At 40.6% G+C, this 21,488-nt stretch overlaps 1 protein-coding gene across 1 annotated transcript in view; it reads left to right on the forward strand.

Annotated features, from left to right (window-relative positions):
- The window catches only part of LOC115022285 (formin-A), a 27,358-nt gene continuing 5,870 nt past the window's right edge, over positions 1–21,488 (forward strand). The window contains exons 1-13 of the mRNA XM_029453287.1: positions 1–151; positions 4,664–4,709; positions 5,233–5,377; positions 5,504–5,561; positions 5,853–5,934; positions 7,273–7,388; positions 8,457–8,625; positions 17,240–17,370; positions 18,750–18,833; positions 19,069–19,098; positions 19,223–19,270; positions 19,503–19,637; positions 21,096–21,227. Of these exons, the coding sequence (XP_029309147.1) occupies positions 116–151; positions 4,664–4,709; positions 5,233–5,377; positions 5,504–5,561; positions 5,853–5,934; positions 7,273–7,388; positions 8,457–8,625; positions 17,240–17,370; positions 18,750–18,833; positions 19,069–19,098; positions 19,223–19,270; positions 19,503–19,637; positions 21,096–21,227 (1,212 nt within the window). The 5' untranslated portion in view covers positions 1–115. The remainder of the gene's footprint in view (positions 152–4,663; positions 4,710–5,232; positions 5,378–5,503; positions 5,562–5,852; positions 5,935–7,272; positions 7,389–8,456; positions 8,626–17,239; positions 17,371–18,749; positions 18,834–19,068; positions 19,099–19,222; positions 19,271–19,502; positions 19,638–21,095; positions 21,228–21,488) is intronic.

Consider the following 21,488-nt stretch of genomic DNA (forward strand, 5'->3'; position numbering starts at 1 on the left):
CCCACAGTATCCTGAAGGCAGCATGTCTTGGCCGCCCATCTCCATTCTCCCTCCACTCCAGTGAGAGGTTTGGTTTGATGCAGCAGTCACTGACATACTAACCCAGAACCGTGCGATGAGCTCTGGACACACAGACTGTCGACATTGGAAGGTAAGTGAGACGGGCAAGAGACTTGATAGATTATGAAATGAGGAGGGTGCGGCTTTGCGAAACATCGAATTCTACAGAGAAACATTGTGTTCCTAAGTGCCCACCATAATAAAGTGGTGTGACTCATGTTCACACATATTTCGTTTTTTTGCGAATAAACTGCTCCGTTTGGTGAGCGTTTAAATTCCCAGTAATGTTCAGTCTATTCAATATTCCTGTAGCGAATAAAATCAGAAAACACCATCGGCTACATGATTCAAAGAATTCACAAACAAGTTGATTGGCATTGAAAACAAACTAAATAATCAGATTTTTTTTGTCACATGTTCCGTTGATGTTTTTACGAACGTAATGTGCCAGACGCCGCCCTGCAGGTCTGTCCTACACTCAACAATCCTCTAAAGTTTCGGGGGTGTTTTGTTAAATACGGTTTGAGCTCGTTTTAAAAGGCACATGAAGGCTTTTTCTCCTTCATAGGTTTTGATAATGGAGGGATCCCTTCTGAATCCCGCGGCCACACCTCTCCGCCCTATTCATCACAGTGAACAGGTCGCATTAACATCATATACCTCTTATAAACGTTTAACATTACACATAACACTGAAGGTGGTGAACACAAGACAGCGGAATGCTCCCGTCCTTTGTTATATTCTTGTGTATCTGACATACAGTCACTATCACGCAGACCTCACAGGGAGGGGGCAGCGCCGAGGGCTGGGGCCTGTGAGGCTTTCAAGTACTGTCGAAAATATCAGAAGTGAGTAGGGAAGCTCCTTCTATTCAATTACATTTTTTCATTAACATCCAATTCGTTTGAGCTGCGTAGGCTAATTGTTTCTCAGACAGAAGTGATGGAGTCGCAGGTTAGATAATGTCATTACATCTGTCCACAGGTTTACTGCTAGACATATGTCTGTAATTCATAGCCTTTTATAGCAATACATTATATAGTAATTTAGTGGTGGATGTATCAAAATTACATATTTAACATTTTATTTGTGTTGTCAAACAGCAAGTGATATTATTGCATGAGTTTATTCAGTCATCAAACATCTATTGAAATTGAAATATTGAATTGATCTGTTTTTATTTGTTCATTTATAATTAGTGTATGCATTATACAAATGCATTTGTGATCACTATTTCTTCTTACCTGTTGTGCACCTGTTGTCCATTTTGTATTTTAATTCATTCCCTGTTTTGAAAACAAATCCTTTATCTAAATGAGATTAAACTGATCCTATACAGAGCAGCATAGTTCAAGGATTATAACTGGTGAAGTTCTGCTAAATTAAGAACCGCCACTCCTCAAAATAGAAAGGCAGCAGGCAAAGCTGCTAAACTGCCAACAGGTGCAGACTGAACACACACACCAGAACTTATTTTGGCTTCAATTTGCCACAACACGTTCTAGCTAAAAAATAACACAGGGAATGAATGTCCCCGATGTTTTAATTGTCAAATCTACAAAACTATTTTCGTACAAAAACGTTTTCTCTCCTCCCCGGCGGGCTGCTCTCCTGGCTGCGCCGCCACCGGGAAGACGACACGAATATGCGGTCGTTTTCTAGTTTCTGCCACTTTGGATTTAGTCCAATAAACAAAGTAACGTAACGTCACACTGACTACAGCCCCGGTTAACATCAGTGCTCCACTAAACACAGATGATCAGCTCCACGTGAAGATTATCAGATATCAGTGTTTTCTGACCGGAGATCAAAGTTTCAGCAGTTTGGTTGAATTTTGGTATTATTGCCCTGCTGACTGACTGACAGGCATTACACATGAGTAAATGCTATAAATAATATTAAGAATACATTAGAATACAATAAATATGCTAAACTAATACAACTAAAATATAAACATTAGAGATTGCATGGAGCCAGTTTAGAGGTGAAATACTGCGCCCTATTTCTTTGGAACAGGTGGCTCAGACACATGTTTTTTTAGAGGTTTGGCTTCTGTTGTTAAAAAACATGTTTGTATTCCTCAGTGTGAGGGTCTGTAGAAAGTCTCAACTCAGGGTATCTGCCTTTACCAATTACTGATCCGATACCAGTGCTTCCACATTTAAAATCTGTATCTTTTCCTGTGTGGAACGCAATGGAATCATTTTATGTTAGGTAAAATGAAGCCAGGTATTGCTGGGACATTACAAATATTAGTGGTGTGCTGTGAATGAAGGTTACTGTTCCTTTGGAAACACTGACTTTTATAATGATACTGACAAAGACACAGTATTTCATGTAGTTCAGTCATGTCATGGCCGATACCGAGCAACTTAATAGGGTCAGTATTGGTGCATATACTAAGCCAGAATATTGAGTTGGTGCACATTACATCTACTTGCCCGACTTACTGCACTGGATGAATTAAACCATTTACTTTACCAATGTACAATTCAACAGGGCCAGCTGTTATTATAAAAAAGCTCCAGAAATGAAAAGATGAGTAGTCAGTGTCTACTGAAGATTTGTTTCCACAGCTTTTGTCCAAATGTCACGTGTCAATGTTTGAGCACAGTAGTTTATCGGTTGTTGTCTGATTGTCTGGTTGTGGAGTTGGATTGGTTTGCAGAGAGTTAAGATTTCACCAGCCTTCTCAGAAGTTGCAGTATAAGAAAAAAAGTAAGGATTTTTACACTTATATTTTATTTTAGAATACAAGGTGGAAAATATGTAAATCATGTGTCCATGATGACTAATACTCTGTCAAAATGTCAGACTACACACTAATCCACACTACATTTTGACTATATAATATGTTCACACTGAAGAAATGTGACAAAAGTACAGTATGCACTGAAAACTTTCATTTTTGAGTGTGTGTGGTTGATGGGCACTATTTTCCCACAATGCAATGCACATAGGCAATGGAGGAGCTGCTCACAGCTGCAAAACCTGAAAACAACAGCTTCCTCCTGAAACGGCTTTAGGGACATTTTGGAAAACAACTAAAAAACCTTCTTTAGAAAAACATTTTGCCTGCTCCTTTAATTGTCTGACACATGCCAAAATAGCAGTTTGATTGACATCCATGACAAACTGAGCGAAATTGATTTCTTGTAATCAAACTACAAAAACAGTATACTTTGAACATGAATATACTGTATACAGAAAACAAGGGTTTGTGGAGGTGTCCCCCCTCCTCCCCCTCTCAAACATTTGAGGGCCAAGAATATCCATCAATGCATTGATTTTATAATATATGACTAATTTGCTGTGCATAAATCAATCTATCAATTCAGTGTATTCATAAACAGCGCAATGATAATACAGAATGAATGTATACAAAAGGGACACCCCAATAAGCTATCTGAAGCTTGAGAATAGGAGCCCTGGCACTAAGCAGTATTTAAAATATGGTTACTAATACGTCTGGAAATGGAAATAGTTCATGTATTATACAGTAAGATTTACAATCTACAAAACACCTAAGACCAACCAAAGACCCTAAAAAACGAACTACTACTAACCCTAACTACTAAATGGTTCCAAAGCATCAGCCTAAACATTGATTAAATAGGTAAGATACAATACATATGTCAAGAGGAAATAACATTACCAACAGAACCTGCTCCCACTCCCATCTGTCCATCAGGAGTCCATATGAAACAGTACCAGTTCTCACAGGATTTTGGTCGACTGGTGGGTGGACCCTGGACAGTGCAGGAGGGTCCTGGTGCATTTGAATTAAATTATACATTTGTATTCAAGGTAAATTCCTCAATCTGGTGGAAGAACGTTTTGCTCTTGTAAACAATCTGGTTAATAATTTTCTGGTCTATAAACAATTTAATCATAAAGACATTGGTTGTATAGATATACAAATCTAATCCACTGCACCTGCCCCCCACCCTAACCCCCCTACACATACATGCAGATACACTTACACACTCACAAACGTTTACCCACTGCCTGCACAGATCTCTCTCTTCTCAGGTCCATTATGTCCATTATGTGTTCTTTATTAATTTTTTTGTATTTATTTCTTATACATCGTGTTTCCTTGTATACAGCGTTCAGAGTCGAAGAGGAATTAAGAATTTCATTGTACGGGGAAACTTTAACTGTGCACAAGACAATAAACACGACTTGATAAGAATGGTGATGAAGAAAGCATGTTAAATGAGACGGCTCATGTATTTAAGAAGGGCCAGGTGGGACCGCTGACACGCTGAGGACAGGTTGGCGGTCATGGCGCCAGTTTTTACTCTGTTTTAGGCCATATCTTTATGATACACTTTTAGATTGTGGTCATTTTAACCATACCTTTTAACTGGATAAAGGATTTTAGTCATTGGAAAGGGGTTTTAAAGTTGCTTTAAGGACTGCTGGTGCATGGAAGAGCGATAGCACACTGAGAACACCACTCATTACCAACACTTTTCTTTTACCGATTGTGGGATTACTTTTATGTTGTTTTAAGTTTTCCATTTTAATAGGTATAGTGTTGGGTTTAACTCGGCTGTAATGGCTATTTAATGTAATCTCTTCTGTGTTTTGTCTGCAGATGATGTGGCGTGTTGTGATTCTGCTGGCCATTGCCCTCAGTGTGGGTGAGTATCATCTCATTTTCCCACTGCTGTCTATAAAAGTTGTGATCTTAGTCTAACATTTCTGTTTAGCAGTTGTGTTCAACAGGACCGGAGACTATATGGTGGTATATTTATTTAATGTATACGAGATGTGACAGATAACTTGAAGGTGATGTAGATTAATGAAGGAGTTCTGCCCATTATTTCACATATACACAAGTAGCTGCTGGATTGTTTAGCAAAAGTTACAATATTAGAAAAAAGCCAAACAGATAATGTTGCATCATTTCATTACATTACAGGTCATTTAGCAGACGCTCTTATCCAGAGCAACTTACAGTGAACTAACTATAGGGACAGTCTCCCTGTAGCAACTCAGGGGTACAATTGTGGCAGCCCTGGTATTGAACTCACTACTATCTGGTGTTCTGTTTGTAAGCCGTACTACTAGACCACTAGGCCACAACCACCCTCCATCATGTACACAAGGTCAGCCATTACTATGATTTAATTTAATGTATGACTCTTTTCTTCTTTGAACCAGAGTCCTATGTCCATGACCTCCATGAGCGTTTGGTCCATGGTCGCCAGCTGAAGATCTATCTGCCCAAGAGTTCAGAAAGGCTGGAGTTCACTCCAGCTGATGATCCCGGCAAGAGGTTTCGGTACTGGGAGAAGGGCAGACACAGGTCAGAAACACTCATTGACACCCCATGTTCTGGTTGTGTACATGGTCATGGAGGGAATGTGTAAATTGTGTCCAGTGTTGTTGCAGTTGATGTATTTCCATGTGGTTATTGTCCTGTCCTCTACAGTATGACCAAAGGCAGGGTGTCGGGTACAGGGATCGAACGACGCTGGTATATTGACAAGGTAACAGTCATTTGTTTGAAATCTAAATCAAATAATTAAGTCTAAAGTCTACATTTTCTTTAAATACAATTAATTGCTGGATTAATTAATTGCTATCACTTTACCTCGTAACTTTGTCTTTAATTGTACTTGTATAGTTTCTATTTTTACTTCTATTCATATTCTAGTTGTGTATACTTCTTTAGTATAATCTGTTGTTTTCAGCTGTCGAAAGAAAAACACCTGCTAATAGTGTGGCCAGAGATTCTAGATCTTTACATTATATTTATGTGGTCTGTATGTTCGTGTCAGGTGACTTATGAGGACCAGGGGACATATATACAGAGAGACTTCTGGGATAAAGAGATCTCTGCTGTGAAAGTGGCCGTCACAAGTGAGTTAGTCGAAGGTTGTATTAGCTATGCTAATATCTTTTGTCAGAGCTAGCCATGTCAATGACGGTGGTATCAGCTGTCTTTGTTAACATAGGCTCTTTACACGTTCTCTTAAAAGGGAGCGTCTGGTGCGTCATTTGACTCTTCTATCTCACAAAATTAATAATCTTGTAAATTCATAAGTGTGCTCTTATCCTGCACTCTCGGTGCCTCCCGTTTATTTCTAGCATGCCACCTGCACCTTCTACTGCTCTTAAACTTAAAATCTTGAAGTTATACTCAAGAACTGCAGAACTGTCTGAAACTGTCACATAATGAAGGATATGTGGAAATCACATTAGTTTGTGGCCAAATCAAAGTGAAATAAATGTTTCTGATTGAATATTATCTGTGATAAATACCAATAAAAACAATTTCTGTAATCCGTGTTGTATTACCTGCAGTAAACCAACAGTGTAAAACGGACTTCAGTATAAGAACTTGATCCAAAGTGGTTACATTGTTATTATATAATCATACCGCATTTCATAGCAAGTAAACGTCATTATGGTCATGACTTGACATGGTCATCACTCAGCCCCTTCTGAGCACTTCTAAAAGCAGATTAAAAACATTACTCTTTAAAACTGTTGATATTGAGCCAAACACTGTACCGGAGCAGTAAACCAAAGTGTACCACTAGGTGTCGCACTCGACTCAGCAGCCACCCATAATTTATCTTTCCTGCAATATTTACACGTTACCTCTTCTGTTTTGATGTGATGATACAAGCAGCGCACAGACGCAGCGGTCCGGCGCTTTAGTTTTCTTTGAGAGTAACTCTGCCATGTCTCAAAGCAGTTTATGCTTCTACCCCAGACCGGACTTATGATTATAACGCCTTAGCTGTGTAGCTAGCTATTATCAAGGTAGCCAATTAGCTTAGTTAGCTACTTTTAAAGCAGAATTTCCACCAACATAGCTAGGTTGAAAGCTATTAAAAAACAGACTATCATAAAAACTGATTTATTAAGGTTCATACAAGTATGGAACTACAAATAAACTATAAATTACTTTGTGTGGATATGGTGTGCCTACTTACCATTGTGCCAGTGCTTCACTACTTCACTAGTAACTGTCAATCCTACATTGTGGCACACTAAGATTTCCAGGTTCCAGCAGAGAGTTTGAAAGGCAAATGAGTAAAAGTTAGTTTTTTTGTTGCTCAAAGTGAATTACATTGTGTGATATTAATCTCTCTACAAAACATGATTTACGGCACAAATATATTGATTCTATAGAATGCAACTTTCTTTCTCCATCCCTCAGTGTCTTTATTCTTCTCCTCTTTATTCCAGCCAGACAAAACAATGACAAGTGTGTAGCAGGAAAGAGTCTTTACATCTCACTGGAAGGCATTGACCTGGCTGACGCTGCCCTCTCCTTCTCTGGAGAGGCTGCCAACGTTACACTGGTGAGAGAAATGAATGGATTGATTGATTGATTGATTGATTGATTGATTGATTGATTGATTGATGGATGACAGATGAGCAGTGGGATGGATTCAGTATTTGGGGATGGATTGTTAAAGTTGCAGAAGCAGGGAGTTAAATTAGTTTCACTACCCATGTTTACATCTCTCAGTATTTCGCTGTACAAAAATATCATAAATATTCGTATTTAGGTATTTATATATGTGTTAGTTGAACAGCTCAGTGGAATGGGCTGCCACATTCTGCTTATCTTTTTGGATCACTAATGAATTTCAGTTTCATTGTGAAAATGCATGTTTAATAAATAATTATGCTTTTTCATCTTTTGTAGTTGTATGCAATCAAAGGCAATTGTGAGGTACGTTAGTTCAGTGGTCCGCGGTCCATGTTTATCGCTACATGCGCCGCTCTGCATAATATACAGGCAAATGAGGCAACGAAGCCTTCATAACGCCGACACCCGGCATTAAAAGACAAGCCCTTGGAGTTGTTTTAAAGAAAAAAACATGAACAAGAAGGACATAAACAATTACTGATGGTCACCACATCAACACACGCGAGTGCACTTAGAGCATCATACTCAGTGATTAACCGTGTCGCTAAGAGAAGAAACCTTTTACTATTGGTGAAGAATTGATACCCCTATATTGGACCGGCTCGTTGCAGAGACACAAGCTCAGGGCTCCCACTAATTCAGCGTAATGGTGAGTTTTTTATGCACTTTATATTTGTTTTTATGCCGGCCGTATCATTTTATTTTGTCATATTTATTCCTCCCCCCACCCCCCCGGTCCGCGAACATATTGTCTTACATGAAACCGGTCCGTGGCATAAAAAAGGTTGGGGACCGCTGCGTTACCTGACCGTAAAGAATAATAAATTCCCAAACATTGCTTCTTGAAAGCTTTTCCAGTGGATTTAGTTTGACGCCTCATGGATGCCATTTTGTTTTGTTTTTTATATTTAAAAAGCTGGTAAGAAATTCCCTTTGATTCAGATGGAAATGCAGCTTGTGTTGTGATACTCTGACCAGAGTTTGCCTTTCTCAGGTACGTGATGGTGCTCGGGTGTCCCAGGACCTTCCGAATTATTGGGACCGGGTTCAGACCCACTCCATGAACATCGAGATCAGGAATGTGAACTACAGTGATGAGGGACATTACACCCTGAGAGACCGCAAGGACCGGGTGGTGTCAGTTACCAGGATGGACCTGACGGGTGAGTCCACATGTGCCGTAAATTCTCAAATAGTGCCTTTATACCTCAACTGCAGAGGGTACCAGGCCTTTTTTTGTAATTACTGTCACAGGGTGGTGTAAAGGGGAGGTCCCAATCGCAGAACACAGGACGAGAGTGTTAACAAAAAGAGAGCTTTATTAAACAAAGCTTAAAAATACAAAAAGGTAAAAAGTAAAACTGAAAAAAGAAACCAGGGTGGAAACGATCAGAGCATGAGAGAACACAAGGATAAATAGGACCTGCAAGACCAAACACACCAGGTAACATAGTCGATGAACTGGCAAGGAACAATGATACAGACAGGCATATATACACACAGACACTAATCACCAGAACGGTATACATTCGGAGGAGGCAGGCAAAGACACAAGGGCAGGGTGAATAGACACAGGAGGATCAAATCAACAATCACAAGAGGAAAAACACAAAGACAGGAAGTAAGACTAGACATGATACAAGGGGAGTGAACTTTTCAAAATAAAACAGGAAGCAGGAAAACCAAGATCATGACAATTATCCCCATCCTCTACAAGCTCCACTGGCTCCCCATCCCCCAGAGAAACCAGTACAAAATCCTCCTCATGACCTACAAAGCTTGACTGAGCTCCTCCACAGACACACTCCCACCCGCAGCCCCCTCTCTGCTGCTGCTAACCTCCTGTCACCCCCCATCCGGACCAAGCTCAGATCCTGGGGGGACAGGGCCTTCTCCTTCGCTGCTCCCACCCTCTGGAACTCTCTACCTCAAACCCTCAGAGGCTCCTCCTCACTCTCCAGATTCAAATCATCACTTAAGACTCACCTGTTCAACACGGCCTTCAAACGACCATCTCTTCTGCTCTGTCAAGCGTCTTTGAGTTAATAGAAAAAAGCGCTATACAAGTCTAATGTTAGCATTCATACATCAAATGTAACTAGAGCTAAACCAGTTTCTACTGTCTATAGTCACTTATCAACTGCTGCTGATATGATATGATTATGACTATTCATAATTCACATTATTCATGAAGCGAAAACACAAGAACCTCAACAACAGCTCTCACTACTACTACTACAAAATGTTTAAAAAGAAAAACACAAAAAGGAGTGTAAACGTCCAACATCCAACCCTAATATGGCAGGTGCTGAGCTGAAGTTGAGCAGACAATGAAAAAATAATCAATAGCTTGCACACTGCAGAGCTCCAATTTTCGTTATTTGGACACTTGAATACAGTTGTTTTTGTTTTTTCTTTCTTTCTTTTTATTTGCAACAACAAGGACACAGAAATGACATACATATGGGGAGGTATGGGTGGTTACAGGTTAACAACATATGCAATATTGAAATAGAAAGATTACTTGTACAACGAGAAGAAGATTTGCGTCGAATTATCATTGTAGGGAGGCACCTTTTGTGGAGTCAGTTTAGACATAAAAATGTCATTAATGATATGTGTGGTCATAGTAACACAGAAAAAAAAACTATAGAAAAAGATGGAGTGGAAAAAATTAGTGGATGAATAAGTAAATAAATAAATAGAAATTAATCAAATCAAATCAAATGTATTTGTATAGCCCAATATCACAAATTATACATTTGTCTCGGTGTGCTTTACAGACTGTACAGGTTACGGCACCCTCTGTCCTTAGACCCTCGCATCCCACAAGGAAAAACTTCCTAAAAGAAACCCCATAATTAAAGGGGGAAAAATGGAAGTAACCTCAGAGAGAGCAACTGAGGAGAGATCCCTCTCCCAGGACGGACAGACGTGCAATAGATGTTGTGTGTACAGGATAAACAACATAGTACAAATACAACATTTGACAGAAATGATGTTGTGTTGAAAAAGAGAAAGTTTGGATGAATCCAGGAAAATGTCAAAAAGGCTTCCCTGGTCCAGCAGGACCAGGGCAGCAGGCGCTGTCACGATTCATGATCCTGACGTAAACTTTATCAACCTGATAACTATGAGTTGCAGTAATCCAGCCTTGAAGTAACAAATGCATGGACTAGTTTTTCTGCATCATTTTGAGACAGGATGTGTCTTATTTTTGCGATGTTACGTAGATGAAAGAAGGCAGTCCTTGAGATTTGTTTTATGTGGGAGTTAAAAGACAGCTCCTGATCAAAGATGACGCCAAGATTCCTTACAGTGGTGCTGGAGGCCAAATTAATGCCATCCAGAGCTTCTATGTCATTAGAAAATGCGTTTCGGAGGCGTTTAGGTTTAATAAAATCGGTCCAAGTACAGAACCCTGCGGAACTCCAAGACTGACTTTGGCTGTCATGGAGGATTTATCGTTAACACATACAAATTGAGATCGCTCAGATAAATAGGACTTGAACCAGCTTAGTGCGGTTCCTTTTATGCCAAGACAATGTTCCAGTCTCTGTAGTAGAATGTCATGATCAACAGTGTCGAAAGCAGCACTGAGGTCTAACAAGACAAGAACAGAGACACGTCCTTTGTTTGATGCCAATAGAAGGTCATTGGTAACTTTCACCAGTGCCATCTCTGTGCTACATCCAGATTGAAAAACCTCAAATAAACTATTATTATGTAAAAAATCACAAGGTAGGTTAGATATCGGCCTATAGTTGGCTAAAACCTCTGGATCAAGACTAGGCTTTTTAAGAAGTGGTTTTATTACAGCTATTTTATAGGATTGTGGTACGCAGCCAGATAATAGAGACAGGTTGAACATATTTAATAACGAGGTGTTAATTAAGGGTAAAACTTCTTTAAACAGATGGCTTAGAGCAGGGGTGTCAAAGTCAAATGGACGGAGGGCCAAATAAAAAATTTAGCTACAAGCCGAGGGCCGGACTGTTCGAATGTTCATTGAAAAGGTTTTAAATGACGCATATAGTCTAGTGAACCTAATTGAACCTACTGAAAACCTAACAAATATATTCCAATATGATCAGATAAATAAAGCAATATTTTCTTATGGCTCTGTCAGTAATCTTTAATTTTCAACAGACACAAAAGACAAATTTCCTTTATATAAAAATCCCCATAACATGAACATTAAATGAAAGAAACCGGTATTCAAGGCACCATCAGTAGCCTATATTTTCTATTTTAGCAAAAGTGGGCTAAATTTACTTCAAAGAAAAAAACAATAATAGCAATTTTCTATCATCCACTCAACTGAAATATTTTTAAAATATAATTGGATTGAAATACAATAAAATAAAGTGCAAAAATCTATTAATCAAAAACAACACTTTGTTTAAGGAGAAGTAACATGCAGTGAAAACAAATATTAAACTTTAACTTTTAAACTTGAACTGAGTAAAAACTCTAAATATGTGATTGCACAGTAATGTTCACTTGTTTGAGGTTGAGGGTGATACTTGGTGGTGTCCCATCTTTTCCACAAGTTCATCAATGTTCGGGGTAAGGCTCTGAGCTGAGGAAATCCTCAGAATTGAGTGGAGGTGTTCAGCAGTAAGTCGACTTCTGTGTGATGTTTTGTTCAGGTTCATCAAAGAAAACAGTTGTTCACACAGGTATGTGCTGCCAAACATAGACAACGTTTGAGCAGCCTGGATGCGCAGCTGGGGCATTGTGTCGGGGAGGAAACGGGCGAACTCCGCAGCACCCACTGCCGCATATTTTGCCCTCAGTGCATCATTGCATTGGAGGTCAATCAACTCCATTTGGAGGTTTGGTGGTGAGCTTTCCACGTCAACAGCAAATGGGTTACCGAGCAGTTCCAACCTGCTTTTTTGTGCTTCAAAGTCAGCAAATCGGCGTCGAAAGTCAGCGGCAAGCATACCTATTTTATCAGCCAACTGTGCGCTCGGGAACGCACTGGTAGAGAGCTTCTCTTTCATGGTCTGGCAGCTGGGAAAGTGGCTCAAATTTTCTTTCCGCATCTGCGTCTCCCACAGAGTCAGTTTGGTTTTAAATGCCTTCACTGTACTGTACATATCAGAGATGACATGATCCCGACCCTGCAGCTGCAAGTTCATTGCATTCAGATGACTCGTAATGTCACACAGAAAAGCCATTTCACACAGAAACATTTCGTCTCGGAGTTGTGTTGTGTCTTTCCCTTTGCTGTCCAAGAACAGACAAATCTCCTCACGAAGCTCGAAACATCTTTGAAGCACCTTTCCCTGGCTTAGCCATCGCACCTCTGTGTGATAAGGCAAATCACCATGCTCCGTTTCTAACTCCGTCAGAAATGCCTTGAACTGGCGGTGATTCAAACCTTTGGCTCTGATAAAGTTAACTGTGCGCGTGATGATGCTCATTACATGCTCCATTTTCAAGGCTTTACCGCACAACGCTTCCTGGTGTATGATACAATGATAAGCTGTCAGCTCACCTGTCGCGTTTTCCTCTTGCATCTTTTCCCGTATCTTCGCCACCAGTCCGCTCCTGTGTCCACACATCGCAGGTGCTCCGTCGGTTGTCAAACCCACGAGTTTTTCCCAAGGCAGCTCCATCTCATTTACACATCTTGACACCTCTTCATATAAATCATGCCCCGTAGTTGTGCCATGCATAGGACGTAAAGCCAAAAACTCCTCTGTCACGCTTAGGCTGGAGTCCACTCCGCGGATGAAAATTGACAACTGGGCAATGTCAGAAATGTCGGTGCTCTCATCCACAGCCAAGGAATATGCAATGAAATATTTTCCCTTTTTCACAAGCTGCTCTTTTAGATTGATGGACAACTGGTCTACTCTCTCGGCAATGGTGTTTCTGCTCAGACTCACATTTAAAAAGAGTTGCCTTTTTTCTGGGCAAACTTCGTCACAAACTTTAATCATGCAGTTTTTGATGAAATCCCCCTCCGTAAATGGCCGGGCTGATTTAGCGATCTCTTCTGCCAAAATAAAACTGGCCTTGACAGCAGCCTGGCCTTGTGATTTGGCTTTTTTGAACAGAGCCTGTCGAGATTTGAGGCCTCGTTTTAATTCCTCTGCCTTTTGTAGCCTTTGTTCCATGTCCATATTCTTGTTTTTGTCCGCGTGTTTCGTTTCATAATGTCGTCTCAGATTATACTCTTTCAGTACCGCCACACTTTCTCCACACAGAAGACACACAGGTTTTCCAGCTACCTCCGTGAACATATACTCCGACTCCCACCTTGTTTGAAACCCCCGGTTCTCAGTGTCCACCTTCCGTTTTGCCATTTTTGATGGGTATCTGAAAGTTAATTTTACTGTGATGCTGACGACTGCTGTGCCAATAAATATTGAAATGAAGCAGCCTACTGCTCGGTGCGTCACCGTTGCATTGTGGGAAATGTAGTATTGGTGCGTGTAAAAGATCTGCGGGCTGCGGACCGGTTCTAATAATAAATCAAGATCATCCCAGGGGCCGTAAAAAACCTTCTCGCGGGCCGGATGTGGCCCGCGGGCCTTGACTCTGACATATGTGGCTTAGAGGATGAGATTGTTGAAGTTAGTTGGTTAAGGTTGATTGGAGTAAAACAGTCTAGATATATTTCAGGAGTTACAGATTTTCTTGAAATTCTGGAGGTTGAAGTTAAGTCATTACCAATTGAGGGCAAGAGGAGATTGTGTCTCTAATAATTATAATTTGATCGTTAAAGAAGCTCATGAAGTCGTCACCACTGAGAGATATAGGAATAGAAGGCTCTGTAGAGCTGTGGCTCTCTGTCAGCCTGGCTACAGTGCTGAAAAGAAACCTGGGGTTGTTCTTATTTTCTTCTATTAAGGAAGAGTAATAAGCTGCTCTGGCATTACGGAGAGCCTTCTTATACGTTTTAAGATGATCTAACCAGACTAAACGAGATTCTTCCAATTTAGTGGAACGCCATTTACTTTCAAGATTTCTCGACTTTTGTTTTAGTTTGCGGATTTGTAAATTAAGCCATGGAGCTTTCTTTTTCTGTTTTATGATCTTCTTCTTTAGAGGAGCGACAGAGTTGAGTGTTATTCGCAGTGAGGCTGCAGCGCTATCAACAAGATGATTACTTTGGGAGGGACTAAAGTTAGCGTTGGAGTCCTCCATTATATTGATATTGAGTCCTGGTATTGAATTAAGTGCTGATGGAATCACTTCCTTAAATTTAGTCACAGCACTTTCAGATAGACATCGAGCGTAGGATATTTTGCCTACTGGCTTGTAGTCCAGTAACAGGACTTCAAAAGTTATTAAAAAATGGTCTGATAAAAGAGGATTATGTGGACACACTGATAAACTTTCAATTTCAACACCATATCCCAGAACAAGGTCCAGAGTGTGGTTTAAACAGTGAGTTGGTTCATGTACATTTGGACTGAACCCAATTGAATCTAATATTGAGATAAATGCATTATTAAGGCTGTCGCTATCAACATCCACATGAATATTAAAGTCACCTACAATAATTACTTTATCTGTTTTAAGGACTAAACTTGATAAAAATGATGAGAATTCAGATAGAAATTCAGAATACGGACCAGGAGGGCGGTACACAGTAACAAATAAAACTGGCTTTATTGTTTTCCATGTTGGGTTTGAGAGTGTAAGAACAAGGCTTTCAAAAGAGTTATAGTTTAGTTTAGGTTTAGGATTGATCAAGAGGTTTGAGTCAAATATGGCCGCAACTCCACCTCCTCGGCCAGTGCCTCGAGGAATGTGAGTATTAATATGACCAGGTGGAGTGGATTCATTTAGACTGACTCTTCATGTCTCAGCCAGGTTTCAGTGAGACAAAATAAATCAATCTTATTATCTTATATTAAATCATTTACCAATCCAGCTTTCGTTGATAAAGATCTGATGTTTAAGAGCCCACATTTAATTTTTTGATTTAGTTGCACTTTTGCAGAGGTGGTGTTTATTTTAATTAGGTTTTCATGTATAACTCCTCTTCTGTTAACCATAGACTTGATTAATTTCAGTGGACACAGTCACTATGGGGATTTGAGTGGGTGACTGCCCGGAAAGAAGCACAGAGAAGTGTGTAAGACTGCAACTCTGTCTCCTGGTCTCAACTCTGGGTTGTCATGGACCACTATTGAATCAGAATCAGAATCAGAAATCCTTTATTAGTCTCACAACGGGTAAATGTACCTTGTTACAGCAAAAGAACAAGAAAAGTAAAGTGGCGAGTACACAATTAAATAGAATAAAATACAGTAACAATAGTATAAGTACAAAGTCGTTGATAAAAAATTGTAAGAGTGAATATTGCACGAGTGATAATTGCAGAAGTTATAAAAAGTTAATATTGCACATGGCAGTGATAATAGCACACAGTGGTGGAATAGTGTGTTATTGGTGCGGTGGTCTACCAGGGGCCGTGGTGATTGTACAGTCTGACCGCTGCAGGGAGAAAGGACCTACGGTATCTCTCCGTGAGACACCGCGGGTGAAGCAGCCTGTCGCTGAAGGAGCTGCACAGTGCGGACAAAGTGTCCTGGAGGGGGGGGGGGGGACATGTTGTCCAATAGAGATGACATTCTCCTGTCTCCCACCACATCCAGTGTTCAGTGGGCTCCCCAGGACAGAGCTGGCCTTCTTCACCAGTCTGTTCAATCTCTTCCTGTCAGCAGCCAAGATGCTGCTGCTCCAGCAGACCACTCCATAGAAACTAGCTGATGCCACCACAGAGTCAAAGACGGTCTTAAGGAGCCCCCTGCACTCCAAAAGACCTCAGTCTCCTTAGCAGATAAAGCTGCTCTGTCCCTTCTTAAACAAAGCAGCAGAGTTATCTGACCAGTCCTGTTTACTGTTCAGGTGAACACCCAGGTACTTGCAAGATTTTACAATATCAATGTCCGTTCCCAGGACGTTCACTGGTGTTGGGGGGAATGATGGCGCCTCCTGAAGTCCACCACCAGCTCCCTGGTCTTCCCTGCGTTGAGCAGGAGGTGGTTCTTGTATAAGCTCTCTGTATTCCTTGTCATCCCCATCAGAGATGAGGCCAACAATAGCAGAGTCGTTAGAGAACTTCTGCAGGTGACACTTTGCTGTGTTGTGGGTGAAGTCTGCAGTGTAGAGGGTGAAGAGAAATGGTGCCAGAACCATTCCCTGGGGGGCCCCCGTGCTGCAGACAATCGTGTCCGAGTGACACTCCCGGGTCCTCACGTACTATGGACGGTTGATGAGGTAGTCCAGAATCCAGTTGGTGAGGTGATGATCCTCCCCCGAGCACTCCAGCTTGTCCCCCAGCAGCCTGGGTTGAATGGGTATTGCACACCCAGATGTATCCTACCCAAATGATATTAGTGTACTTTGATGAAACATAGCAATTCTGGTATTAATATCGACATTTCTTAACAAATCTTTTGAAAAATCAACCCTGAATCTTGCAAGACCAAAGCTGACAGAGAGTCAACCAGTTGGGACTTGTCTATGTAGTATATGTATATAAAAAAAGAATGTTCACTCCCCCTAATCAGAGGTCAGGGGATGTCACATGTACCTTTCCGATAAGGTAGAAATGTCTGGACAATGTGATGACTGCTAATGCACTGTATACACAGTTTACAGTCAATTGGCTAAAACATGGCAAATCATTAATATTGCCTTTACTGTCTGCTCATGGGTATCACAGATGTCACAGTTAAAATCTTTATCACACACACAAACAATGTAAGGCTAACCTCCTCCCTCCCATTGTTTTTTCCACTGTAGACCATGATGAGTACACAGAAGGAAACCCTCTCATGGCTCTGCTCCTACTGCTCGGCATCCCGGCCGGGATTTGCTGCTGCTGTCGGAAGAAGATTTTCAAGAAGAAAGCCACCACTGCTGCAACGCTACAGGTACTATCAGTAGGCACAAGTACGACTCCATCTTGAGAAATGTTGTGCATTGAGTTCCAAAGAAATATAAATACACTGGGCCTCACATAGTTCGTCCGATTGGCACACATATCCAGCTACAGGTATTCTACAAAAAAGCCTAGAACCAAGTCCAAAGTCCACCTAACTACATTTTTGTATAATGTGAAGAACATTTTAACTGTTACCTCAATCAACACCAAATGTGGTAAACAGCATAGGCGGTGAGGATACAAAGTTTCAATATAAATGGGCAAGATCGGTGGAAAAACCTGGAAGCTATTAATTGAAAAGTCTTCGCAAAATGTGGGGCTAAAAAACAAAGGCTCATTTGAGTTATGAGCACAAAATACCATAAATGTGTACCTCAAAACCCAGTGGACAGAATTTCACCACATTTGGTACATATACTCAAGATCAAGTGTTAACCAAGATCTGAAGTGTCATAATGATTGACAAATGTTGGCATGGCCTATGTGGCATTATATGCTATTTTATTGCGTATGCCAAATTTGCTTGGTCCTGCTGGACACCGGGAAGCCTTATTGACATTTTCCTGGATTCATCCATACTTTCTATTTCTTTTTTTTCCAACACAACATAATTTCTGTCAAATGTTGTATTTGTACTATGTTGTTTATCCTGTACACACGACATCTATTGCACGTCTGTCCGTCCTGGGAGAGTGATCCCTCCTCAGTTGCTCTCCCTGAGGTTTCTTCCATTTTTCCCCCTTTAATTATGGGGTTTCTTTTAGGAAGTTTTTCCTTGTGCGATGCCAGGGTCTAAGGACAGAGGGTGTTGTAACCTGTACAGTCTGTAAAGCACACTGAGACAAATGTATAATTTGTGATATTGGGCTATACAAATAAATTTGATTTGATTTGATTTGCTTGGAGGTGGAATAAGCTAGAGAAATGAAACGTGCTATCATAACTCAAATTGATGTCCTTATGCTAATTTGCATACTGTGAAAAACAGTTAAATGAATAGAGCTTTTTACATTTTGACTATACCCACCGAATCTTCCAATCTGATACATGGCCGTTATTGAAACGCTGCATACATTGTAATGATGAACAAAGTGTGTGACTGCTCTCAGTCCCTCTTTAGACTAAATTAAAGCAGTTGAAGTTACTTTGTTCGGCTTTGCGAAGTTAAAGCCTCCCGCTTCCAGTTTAGCAATGGACCTCCTTCCTTGCTATTAGCTATTAGATTTTTCTCTATTTTCTTACATTTTAAAGACTAAACTGTTATTTCATCAAAGAAAATAATCAACAGATAATCAGTAATGAAAACAATTATTAGTCGCAGCCCCAATACAATGAATTGCCTCAACATCTCTCTCTCTCTCTCTCCAGACCACCCCACATGCACTTCATCCTCCTCCCACTGGTCCTGTTGGACCGTCTCCACCCTACAACACTCCCGGACAACCAGGAGTGGTGAGATTATACTAAAACGGATCACTTTCTATGTATTCATGGATGTTCTTTCTTCACTAACATGTCTCTGGATAATTGACTCCATATTCCAGAGCATGATGGATGTGACTTGTGTTTGTTTAGAGTGTTTATACTGTTGTCTCACATTTAATCTGGTATTGATTAGTACATGTTTACTTACCAAATGATGGATGTGGTTGTGTTTTTGATTTGTTTGTTTTTTCTGTGTTTGTAGGTGTACTACCACGGCCCAGACCCTGGCATGGTACATAAGACATTACATAACACACATTTATCACATAACCACACAGTTTATCTATTTATATCATCATTATGCAACTTCACTGGTGAATTGATTGTGTAATGTCTTCTTGTTTCTTGTGTATTAGGGTCCTACAGTCCATCCAGGACAGTGGAACGGACCCCCACCCTTCCCAGTTAGTATGACACTACAAGTCTTCTTTCCTAAGTCTTGATGAACTTGATTAACCCAGGCTAACATGCTCTTACAACACTGGTCCCAAAGCTGTTAGTTGAAGTCAGTTTTTCATTCAAGGCTGATTCTTTTTTTAGATGTACTTTGTGTTTTCCTTGACTCTCCAGATTTCCTGCTATTTTCTAGATTTCTAACATTTCACTAATCTAACTCCTGATTGTTCTGGTTTGCAGGGTTATAACCCAGCCTACCCACCCCAGAACCCGGCCTACCCTCCTGCTGGTCCAGCTATGATCCACCCTGGTCAGCCTCCACAATGGAACGGACCACCACCAGGCCCGTACCCCACTGGACCTGTAGGTCCAATGGTACGATCCGTGTCTTAACAGTTTTTCCAATTCCAAGTTTTTTTAACCTCTTAGAGTGTGCGGGCCCGCCTCCAATTTATCAAAACACAAAACTGAAAAGAGTTCACAACATTGTCAGAACACAAATCTCTTGCAAAATTAAACACTCCCTCAAAACCTTGTCCTCTCTTATCACAACTGATATATGTTTTGGCTACGTGAGGCCATGTTACATATTCTATGTGTAGAAAGACGTATTGCCATATTGTATATTAGTAGTATGCTGTGAATATATGATCTAATTGTATCAGCATTAGGTACAATGAGCTCCAATTGTGCTAAACTCACAAACTAGCAGAGTCTTACTGGGAACTTGCATTAGATACTGCAACATTGTTCGAGTTCTGAGAACACATGTTGCCTATTTTGGCAAAACCTGTAGTCATTGCACTGATAACTAAAATGAGAAACACGACATTTCTTACTGTAATTCTGGAGTCAGTGCACTAATACAAAAAAGTAGAGGTCTGACACATGATTGGAGTGTTTTGCTAATTGTGTTTGAACAGGTGAGACCTGCAGACATGTGACTCAAGTCATTTGGTTCAAGTCTCAAGCAAGTCCCAAGTCCCCCCCACCCCCACAGGAATGCTGATCATTTTAGTATTTGACCTTATAGCTGCTTTACAAGGGTCTGCGTTCCCTCACAAAGAGCTGACTGACAGAAGAAACTGTTGTTTGGACCTTAAACTGTAGGAGTTTAAAAAGCTCAAGTTCTGAAGCATATCTAGCCTCTCAAAGAACGGACCATAAATGTTGGATATCTGCGGAAATTGACTTTAGTAATTGTAATGTGATAAATATTCTCATACCTGACATAATTAAATCTTTTATTTCCGACTGGATCTGCAGTGCTGCATCAATAATGGACATCAGATCTAAAGGGCTAGTTTTGTAAGACATCTTTTTTCTGATACATATTACTGTTTTACATAATCAGTGTAATTCAATTGGCTATTCACACTTGTGAATGCACACTGGTGTGTTTCAAAATGAGCCAGCAGATTGTCATTTTGAGGAAGTATTCACTATCTTTAATTTGGACTAATTCATTCAAGTTGTTATTGTTTCTTTGAACATGTTGTAGGATGGGGTTAGGCTAGAACCCCCCTGCCAGACACATGTGGCCTTTTTTCCCCCAACAGGAGGCAGGGAGTTAAACAAGGGGACGATGTCAGCTACATGTGACGCAGAAAGAAACCCAGTCCTCATGCTCAGATTTATCCACTTGTACAGAATCAAATTTATGAATTTGTAAACTTGGCAATCACTGAATGCAGCTTTGTGTTGAAATGACTCAGTAGCCTGCAGACCTGTTGCTGCTTGAACAAAATGGTGGACTCTGTAATCAACAGTGTGTGTGTGTGTGTGTGTGTGTGTGTGCGTGTGTGCGTGCGTGCGTGTGTGCGTGCTGCGTAGAGCTATAATTTCGCTCCAGCCATGTACAGCTCTCCCCCGCCTGCAGCAGCCAGTGAACATGTTCAAGACGAGGTTAAGATAAGCAGTATGGTTTCCTCACCCGCTGACCCCCTGCTGACTGCCACACCACAGGTATACACACAGAAACACACAATATGGCACATTATTCCCCCATCACTTGTGTTAAAAAGCTTTAGGCAGAGATATTTTACAGGTTTGTTTTTACATTTGGTAATGCATATCTGATTACTAAGCTCACTTTTTCAAAACTCCTCTCACAGTCAGTACAGCAAAAGTCTATGTGGACTAAACTGTGGATCACTTTTCATTGCTTTGAAACAATATGCATTCAATGACCACATCTTTTAAAATTCATGAACTGTTGTCTCAACT

The sequence above is a fragment of the Cottoperca gobio genome, chromosome 1 (genome assembly GCF_900634415.1).
Source record: "Cottoperca gobio chromosome 1, fCotGob3.1, whole genome shotgun sequence".
Classification (NCBI taxonomy): domain Eukaryota; kingdom Metazoa; phylum Chordata; class Actinopteri; order Perciformes; family Bovichtidae; genus Cottoperca; species Cottoperca gobio.